Here is a 9,534-nt window from a genome sequence, read left to right on the forward strand (position 1 = left end):
TGTTGTTGTCTGACTATTCCTCTTTTTTTGTTGTGCAGTTTTTGTTAATTTTAGATAGATTTGTAATGAAAAAACCTTGGGCCATGCCAGAACCACGTTAGGTGCGTATATTAAAGTTACTGAAACTTGCCTTATATGACGTTTTTTCAAATTTAATGCTGGCAACACTGCTCAGTTGCTGTCATCTGTCATAATTTAAAAAAATAACCTCTCTTGTAACGTAAACGCAGATTTAATTTCCTCCTTGTCTTTTGTATATAGGCTTTAAAAATGAGTAAGTCTCAAACACACGTGCGTTTTTCGCTGATTACACCTTTTAGATGATTCAAATAGCAGGGAAATACAAAGAGTTCAGTCACATTTGAAGACTCTCTTTAGGGCTTTCATCCAAGTTACTGATGCCACTTTGAGGCGAAAAAGTCAACAACTTCTGGGAGATTTGGAGAAATTTGAATGCGATGTGCCCCTCCCCGAGTTGACTCAGTTTGCAGGGGAATTGCCGGCGTCTTCAGTACGTGTTTCTTTTTAAGTTATTTAATAGAAAATATTTTGTTATAGGTGGATGAAAGGAAATTAAGAAATGAGATTCTCAAAGTAATACAGCTGCTCCAGATACTTATCAACAAAGTAGACTGTCCAATATCACGAATTATCGATAAGATTTAATAAAAAAACTAAAACGAGGCAATCACATTGAAAATTTATTATCCAAAAGTTGTGAAGAAACATGGATTAATAATATACAATAAATATTCACATATAAAATAACATCAATAAGTAAAATATGGAACATTATTACCTACTAATAATTCTGTAAAGATTTGTCACTGACAAGTGGAAGAATAAATGTTTTTGTCATAAGAATAATTACAAAGTTAAATTCAATAGGAATGTTATAATAGAACAATGGTAAACATAGCGATACACTGACTTATCAATTTACGTAATAACTGAAAGGTGGCGGCTTTGCCAACTTTTTCGTGTTTAAAATTAAGAAAATAACAAACATTCATTATATAGGGCTTGTATTACTGTCTAACAGTAAATAAACATTGCATATTTCTATGTTAAACATTTTCAACCATGACTGAGCCAAGTGGCAAAGTTGTTGAAAAAATGTCTAGTCCCTATGTCTAATGACTGGATTCTTTCTTTTAATATAATCACTACCGAGTTAATCTATGTTATAACCTATGTCATGAAAATATATATTTCATTTAACATTTATTCGTACAATAATTTCTCTATTGGATAACGATATACAGCTTAACAATGTTTTTGTAATCCAACACGGATTGGGTGTCTAATTATGGCAAGATTGTTCCTACATGCATGGAAAAATAAATAAATATGGCACTAATTTTTCACAAAATGTTCCATATACAGGGCGAGACTACAACACGTCACCTGGCACGTTTGAGATTATTAAAATCAACATTAGGCCATTTTAATAATACCAAAACTGTAGGTGTAAAAATTTAAACATCCACTCTGTGGATGGAAACATTTCGTAGCTTTTAATTCTAAAATTACATCTCGATATGCAGTACAATTTGTAATTCTCGTAAACAATCAGAAATTGTGCCCTTTAATAGCAATTAACAGTATTAAGTAGTCGTATAAAATACAAAAGTTTCTTTACAGGCTGCCCAACAGTCTTTCTAAGAAAATAAACATGTATTTACAGAACACAACAATGTTTTAATATAAAAATAACGATTCCTCAAAGTAACACAATTTTTGAACCAATTTGTGCTGAATAATACTGGCAATAAAAGTGTAGCCATTTAAGGAATAAGACACGACGAATTGCTAAGGGAGGATGACAGCGGCCCGCTCGCCACCTTAAAAGTGCCACTGCGACCCCCCCTTGTTGTCTCATTCGTTGGGCGTGCTCGAGGCCCACCGGTCGAACTCGATCCCCGAATCGGGACTGACCCCGATCTGCGCCAACGGACTGAGAAAGTCCATGTGTTGTCGACATTTACAGTTTTCTGTAAGTCCGCAGTTCTGGCAAGCCCCGCGCTGCCGCGTCTGCTCGCCTTTGGAGCGGCTCTTCTGCTCCTTCTCCATGAGGGCCTCGGGGCTCTGGGAAGACACGTTCAGCTTCAACTCGCGCTCGAAGTTGTACAACTGCTCCATGAAGTGGAAGTTGGGGGCGATGTTGGACTTGTGCGAGCGGACCACGTTGAAGGCGTCGTTCAGGTTCAGGGAGCATTTGTACATGAGGTATGCCACGGTGATGGTGACGGAGCGGGACACGCCGGCGAGGCAGTGCACCAGGATGCCCTTCTGGTTGGACCGAGCCTCGTCTGCAAGCACAAAACCCCAATTTGAAAATTTTACTCCGATCGATAACGCAATTAAAACGCATTAATTACCAACTGGTTTATTTCGAAATTAATTACATCATGATTATCAACGCGCAAACAACATAACTAGGCGGAATTTTCCTCCTCCTCTTGGCCTATTCCCAGATTTTTCATGATTATTCGGACATAGACCTCGACACTTAATCCCAGACCAAGGAATATCAAAGCCCAACTAAGTTGGTAGAGGATTTTGTCAGTGGCACCGTTTTTCAGCCAAACTGGGAGGCCGTCGTCGCAACTAAATCGTTTCTGAGTTTCTTTCAGTTTAGCAAACTGTTTTCGAACCACGATTTTTGGGGGCTCTTTTTTGGTGGCAAACTGTCTTGTGATTAGGCGGAACATTGGTAGGGCTTTTCGTGTAAAGCTCATTTTGAAATTTTGGGAAAGTTTGACAGATTGGAAGCTGTCAACACGTCGAACGCCTGCTATGTTTTTTATGTTTTCCTTTTTATTTCATTCATAGCTTATTAATGGATAAAATAGAACAAGCAAATATTGCTCATAAAAATTTTTTTTGGAAAAACGAATGGAATCTAATACTGCATTACTTCTAAAATTACAAATTTACGCTTTTATTAGAAGAGAATTTATCGAAATAGGGCAAAAAAATGGTCGTTTTAGAAGTGTATAGTGCCCATTCAGTGATTTCAATTGAATTTTTAACCCGGAAACTCTGTTATTTAAGTTTTTTGTTTCAACAAGCCAAAAAATCGACGTCTGAATTAACGCTATTCTAGCCAAATTTTGGTTTTTAATCAGTAATAATTAATAATAATAAATTTTACCAGAACAAGTTGGACTTTTCTAAAATGGGAAAGAATCTTCATTTTAGGTCTGCATTACTCTATTTTAGCCAAATCCGGGTGATCTAGCTTGTTTATTTAGTCAGAAACTCGCTTATTTTAAGAGGTTTTGTCGAAACAGGCCAAAAAATCATCGTTTAAAGTCTATTTCAGGTGATTTAGCTCAATTTTAACACAGAAACTCGATAATTCTTAGAGATTTTGCTAAATTGGCCAATTCTGACCGGTTTCAGTGTGTTTTTGAATCTTCTTTTAAAAAAATTTGCCAAAACAGGCCTGAAAAGTGGCTCATTTGCGCTGATCGGCCAATTTTGGGTGAAATTCAATTAATTTTGAGATTTTACCGAAAGAAGCCAAAAAAAATGTATGCTATTTTAGTCGATTTCGAGCGACTTTAACGCGTTTTTGAGTCAAAAACTCAACATTATATAAGAGAATTTGTCGAAACAGGCCAAAAGATGGTCGTTTTAGATGTGTATTGTGCTATTTCAGTCCATTTCGAACGATTTTAGCGTGTTTTTAACCAGGAAACAAGCTAAAAAAAAATCGTCGTTTTAGATCTGAATTACGTTATTTCTGCTAAATTATGGTGATTTAACACATTATTGAATCAGAAACTCGCTAGTTTTATAAGACTTTTCCATAATAGGAAAAAAATCGTCTTTTTAGTTCTAATTTAGTCTATTTAAGCCAAATTCGGGTGACTTAGCTTATTTTTTAGTCATAAACTCGTTTATTCTTAGACATTTTGCTGAATAGGCCAAAAATTTCGAGCCGTGTTTTTGAATCAAAAGTCGTTTATTTTAAGAGATTTTGCCAAAACAGACTATGAAATCGTCCTTTCAGGTTTTAAGTTCGTTATTGCAGACAATTTCAAGCGATTTAACTCATTTTTGAATCATAAATTCGAATTAAATTATTTCAAGAGTCAAAAATTGTCATTTTAAATGTGAATTATGCAATTTCAGTAAATTTCGAGCGATTTTAGTGCGCTTTTTTAGTCAGAAACTCACGTAATCCAAAAAAAATTGTCGAAACAGGCCAAATATTCTTATTTTAGATCTGACTCACGCTATTTTACTCAATTCTAGCGGACTTTTGAGTCAAAAACCCGCATATTTTAAGAGATTTTGCTGAAATAGCCCAGAAAATAGTCGTTTTAAATCAGAATTATGCTATTTCCAATGATTTATCCCAATTTTAAGCCAGAAACTAGCTTAGAGATTTTGCTAAAACAGGCCTGAATATCATTGTTTTAGGTTTGAATTACGCTATAAATTATAAATAATTACGCTGAGCGATTAAGCTTGTTTTTGAGCCATCAAAAGATCGTGGTTTTCAAAATTGCCCTATTTCAGCTAATTCCGAACGATTTATTAGTACTTTTAAATTAAAAATTCAATAATTTCGAAAATTCTGTCATCAAAAAAACTAAAAAATCGACGTAATTTCGGGGTGATTTAGCTCATTTTTGAAACAGCAATCAATTATTCTAAGACATTTTGACAAAAAAGACCAAACAAATCGTTGTTTCGGATGTGAATAACCCTATTTTACTAAATTCTGACTGATTTTACTTATAAACTGGCTTATTTTGTTCAAATGGGTCAGTAAATCGTCGTTTTGAGTTTGAATTACGCTATTGAGACAACTTCACGCGATTTAGCTCATTTTTGAGCCAGAAACTAGCTTATTTTAACCGATTTTGCAGAAAGTAGTCGTTTCAGGTCTGACTTAGAACATTATTTGGCTAATTACAGATTATTTAGCTCGTTTTTTTTGGTCAAAAATCAAAATCGTTGTAAAACATTCATTTAAAACCATTCCGAGCACTATAGTGCGTTTGTGTATTGTCTTTTACTCTTTTTAAATATTCGATTAAATCAGATTTTAAAGGAATGAGTTTTTCCGATAAATAAATAACAACTAAGGACTTGAAACAGAAATGTCTGATCAATACAGAACGTTTGCATAAACAATACATTCACGAAAAACGTCCATTCTCCACGTAACTTCTTGTTATTGGACATGTACAGTGATTCATAACTAGATGAGAAAAAGTATGAATCGCGTAACAAATCCTGACTTGCTCCTAACTAGGATGAATGAATCCCTCCCCTATTCACAAGAATAGAATAGAATAACCTCTAGGGAAAAAGCATCAAACGATGCGTGATAAAAACAGTTTCCTACACAAAACAAGATAAGTCCGTGAGGGTTGCAAAGGGATAAAAAAACGTGATCCAGAGCCACTCGGTCTGCGAGGGATTTGCATAGGAACAAACCGAGAACCCGGAGCGACGTGAATGGGAGCGGCGCTCCCTCGGTGACCTAGATCAGAGCGCCATTCATGTCTCTGTTGAATGAAAGGTGGAGGGTGGAAAAACGGAGACAGAAACTCGCTTAGTCAGCCGGTCTATCGTCGACACAACATAATAATATCTTTGCGTATTGTAGCTATCTCGCTTCCTCTCCTCACCGAGGCTCCGGCCCTATTGATTTTCGAGTTTGTGAGCGTGGGAGGCGGGCTCGGTGCCGCCGCCGGTGAATTTTCAACACGGCACCGACGCCCACACACACCCGAAATAAATACCCACGTATATTGTGGGAAACAAACGACCCAAAGACTCGACAGGGGCGCCGGCACAAAATTCTCATTTATTTTGCAAATGGGTAGACAACCAACAATTCACACAAGGAAATGACCAAATCTAATCAAGTAAACTGTGACTTTTAAAGTAAACTGGCAACAGGGTGTTGCAAGTGACGGGTCAGTCGATGAAATTGTGACGTTTCAATTTGATAGTCAGTGTTGCCAATCAGAAATTTAAATTATGTTACAATATGAAAAGTTGCGGTGTTGGAATGGAAAATAAGTAAACAACGGTAGACTAGCACATGAAATGCTCATTCAGAAATGAAATTGGGGTGTTATGAACGCTACACGAGCCGTAAACTTACATTACGTTGGTTCCCTTTTTCGCGCCACAATTTAATACACACAACATACATAAAAAGAGTGAAAAGAAGAAGTTACGAAAATGAAAACTCACCTATAAATTCTATAGCCTCTGGAAAATGGCTCGCCAAGTTCTGCGACCAATGATCCGTGATGGGAATTTGCATGTACTTGTAATGTCCGACATTTTCAAAAACATTAGGCAAGTCAGGAGTGACATTCAGTATGTACTGCAATAAAATAGTATATTATGATATGAGTTTTGCAAGAAGCATTTTGTCGCACGACAAACGCAGCGAGCAGTGTCATAAAGCAGTAAATGCGACAAAATGCATAAACGAGATATCATACAGTATTTTTTCTACTTTGCACTTTTTTAAACAAAAAAATTAAAAATTTGGAATGTAGGGAATTTTGCGGCGGTTGACAACATTGCGCGGTGGTTAGATGGCAATAAAATAAATTAATTTGAAACGTCATTATTTTATTCGTAAAAATGAATTCCGAAGATGTCGAAGACGTTTTGCAATGTACGCCTCTAGAAATACGGACCTTGGGGGCAAAGCAGTGATGCCACATCAAAAACATAAAATTCACCAAATCCGAGTTGAAAAATTCGCCAAATTTTCACCAGATTACGATTTGTATGACAAAATCTCATCAAAGCTTAAATAATCTGCTTAAACTCTTGAAAAAAAAGCAAAAATGACACGCTTTTTGGCCTAATTCTGTAATTTTTCGGCTTGTTTTCAACAAAATTTTTCAAAATAATTGCGTTTCTAGCTAAAAAAAAACGTGTTGAAACACCTAAAAAATTGAAAAATAATATAACTTTAGACTTAATTTCTTTACTATTTAGTTTGTTTTACTGAAATCTAGAGAAAAAACTAAGATTTTAGTACAAAAACGTTTTTTGTTTGTTTTTACGGCTTATTTTGGTATTATTTTATTCAAAAATCAGTTAAATCGAGTGAAACAAACAAAATAACATCAATTTCAGTTTATTTGTGTGGTTTTTAGGCGTGTTTGGACAAATTTTGCAAAATTAATAAACCTCTGGTTCAAAAACGAAGTAAGTAGTAAGTAAGTTAATTTTGTATTTTTTTCTTGACTGCTTCAACAATATTTTTAGAATTTTCTATTTTTTGTATCTCAAAAACCTGCTTAAACACTTGAAAAGGGTAGAAATAACGCCGTTTATGGTCGACTTTGTTGAATTTTTGGATTATTTTTAACGAAATTTTGCGAAATAATTGTGTTTCTAACTGAAACAGTATTCTAAAAAGACAAAACTGAATTGTCATTTTTGATCCTGTCTAGTAAAATCTTTTAAAAAAACACAGAACTATTTGAAAACGTGGAAGATGCTCGAAAGATAATTTTTTTCATTTCTAAAAAAATCACCTCATATTAGAATTTTTACAAAAGTTTTCACCAAATCACTTAACATGAATCACCAGATCTGGTGAAATTTCATTACACCTGACAACACTGATTATAAGACTAAATTTCCCTCTTTTTAGTATAATTTTCATACATTGTTTTTGTTCAGTATGATACGCAAAACAACGCAAAGTAGAAAAAAATTTTTTCCTGATTGGGCTGGATGCTTAAAACTTGCCTGAATGCCGTGTCGTTCAAGAGACTGACTGTCTTCACTGTTGGCAGCATTGCCGAGAAACAAGTACGGAAGAATTTCGACAGGAAACTCTCTATCATCTTCCAAACCTGAAAGAACTTCAATTCTTTACTCACAGATTTTAATTTTATTGATGACTGCAAGACACGACTTATAACAATAATTAGTAATTTGATAATCATCGCGCTATATTTAGCAATGACTGGCAAACTCCTTTCATGAATGAAAGCATCAATGAACGACCTGTCGAGCATTTAGATAATTCCATTGATAATTTACAAACAGTTGAAAAAATGTCGAACTTTGACCGGTCAATAATTATTGTGAAGGAAAATATTTTTTATTATACCTGCATCATAATCACGCTGCAGCGTGCGTAATTTGGCTTTTATAGCACGCTGAACTTTAAAGTTTACTAGGTAACAAGAAATAGTGAAATGTCTGGACCAATTACAACGTGAAAAAATGTGCTTAACAACGTAAACTAGTAACCGTCTCTACGAAAACGATTCACAAACAACCTTTGATAATTTTATTGTGTAAATTCACATTTTTTCGATGCTCATAAAAAATCGTAAATGGGCAGGTATAATAAAAAATTGCGTATAACACTCGTTTATAAGCGCCTTTAAAAAACTTACGACGTTAAAAGCACTCCGCTGACGCGTCGTGTTGTAAAGGCTTGCTTATAAACTAGTATTATAATATACTATTTTACCCAATGAACTGTCACATCGATCGTCGGTGTCGGAACTGTCGGTGGAGCTGTTGGCAGTGGAGGACAAACTGTCGCAGCTTCGATGAGGTCTGTGCAACGGGGGGGCTGAAATGCGAAGCGAGCGCAGCCCCATGAGAGGCAGGGGGTCAGGGCCGGCGGCCGATGGCATTGTCCCTCCCGAAGTGTCCAACAGTTCGGAACAACTGTCACACCATTCCGGATACGAATTTCGGAATGTTTGGAACTCATCTGAAAAAGACAAGGGCAAAAATTACTTTCAGTTTAATAAAAATAGTTAACAAGCGTTTTTATGGCCCTCGGGCACCCGAAAGGACTACTAATTTGAAACATTGTGACTTCCTTTCACTGACGCAACATTGGTTGTAATTTTACGATTACACTACGACTACTGATGATTTCGTGGAATTTTCTACTACCCGGAAATCAAGACAATGAATGGTTTGATTACTAAATCGGTGAGTGCGATGGCACAGTCGCTCGGAAACGGCCTCCAAATTCACAATAAATCAACCTTTGCACTCATGTGAATGTGTGGGAAAGTGTAAATTATGAATATTCTAAAGAAAACTACTCTTTTGTCATTTTTCCTTTCTTTTTACATTGGAACTAAATGGGTAATAGTTACTTTGTGTAACAAGACACTAAAGTTGTTTTTTTTATCAATTACAAAGAATCTAATTTTTTACATATTTAATTTTAAATTAAAATGAAATTAAATTTCATAAATTGGAGATATTGTTTCCTTTCAGAATGATCAAAAGTTTGTTAGAAAGATAAAACACAGAATTAGGAATAATTATTTTTGAATTACCACTACAAAACCTAATCAATTTATCAAATTTGGGACAAATGTTCAAAATTTTTGTCTTAAAATTTTATTAAAATACTTGGGTCAAAATTCATAAAATTTTCATGGAAACCAATGAATTTAATTTCATTTCATTTTTATTTTTTTTATATTACAGAGTAATTTCAGGAAAGAGTATCAACGTTTTTTACTGTAGAAAAATGTTGAAAATTAG

At 35.0% G+C, this 9,534-nt stretch overlaps 3 protein-coding genes across 4 annotated transcripts in view; 1 reads left to right on the top strand and 2 right to left on the bottom strand.

Moving 5' to 3' along the window:
- On the top strand, nucleotides 1-1,650 carry LOC123015507. The gene is made up of 3 exons (XM_044415272.1): nucleotides 1-274; nucleotides 321-511; nucleotides 559-1,650. Exons 1-3 carry the CDS (start codon nucleotides 271-273, stop codon nucleotides 664-666), a joined length of 303 nt encoding a protein of 100 aa, XP_044271207.1. The 5' UTR covers nucleotides 1-270; the 3' UTR covers nucleotides 667-1,650.
- LOC123015506 (dual specificity protein phosphatase Mpk3) overlaps nucleotides 689-9,534 on the bottom strand; it is a 27,892-nt gene continuing 19,046 nt past the window's right edge. The window contains exons 2-5 of one of the 2 annotated variants that reach the window (XM_044415270.1): nucleotides 8,492-8,740; nucleotides 7,756-7,871; nucleotides 6,229-6,364; nucleotides 689-2,312 (exon numbers count right to left, since the gene is read on the bottom strand). In XM_044415270.1, coding sequence (XP_044271205.1) covers nucleotides 1,879-2,312; nucleotides 6,229-6,364; nucleotides 7,756-7,871; nucleotides 8,492-8,740 — 935 coding nt within the window. In that variant the 3' untranslated portion in view covers nucleotides 689-1,878. The remainder of the gene's footprint in view (nucleotides 2,313-6,228; nucleotides 6,365-7,755; nucleotides 7,872-8,491; nucleotides 8,741-9,534) is intronic. The other variant, XM_044415271.1, reaches the window with a different exon arrangement.
- LOC123015509 (cytochrome c oxidase subunit 7A, mitochondrial-like) lies at nucleotides 2,374-2,813 on the bottom strand. The gene has a single exon (XM_044415273.1). It carries the CDS (start codon nucleotides 2,739-2,741, stop codon nucleotides 2,439-2,441), a length of 303 nt encoding a protein of 100 aa, XP_044271208.1. The 5' UTR covers nucleotides 2,742-2,813; the 3' UTR covers nucleotides 2,374-2,438.

The sequence above is a fragment of the Tribolium madens genome, unplaced genomic scaffold (genome assembly GCF_015345945.1).
Source record: "Tribolium madens isolate multiple individuals breed KSU strain unplaced genomic scaffold, Tmad_KSU_1.1 Scaffold_19;HRSCAF=116;Tcas5.2_LG9, whole genome shotgun sequence".
NCBI lineage: Eukaryota > Metazoa > Arthropoda > Insecta > Coleoptera > Tenebrionidae > Tribolium > Tribolium madens.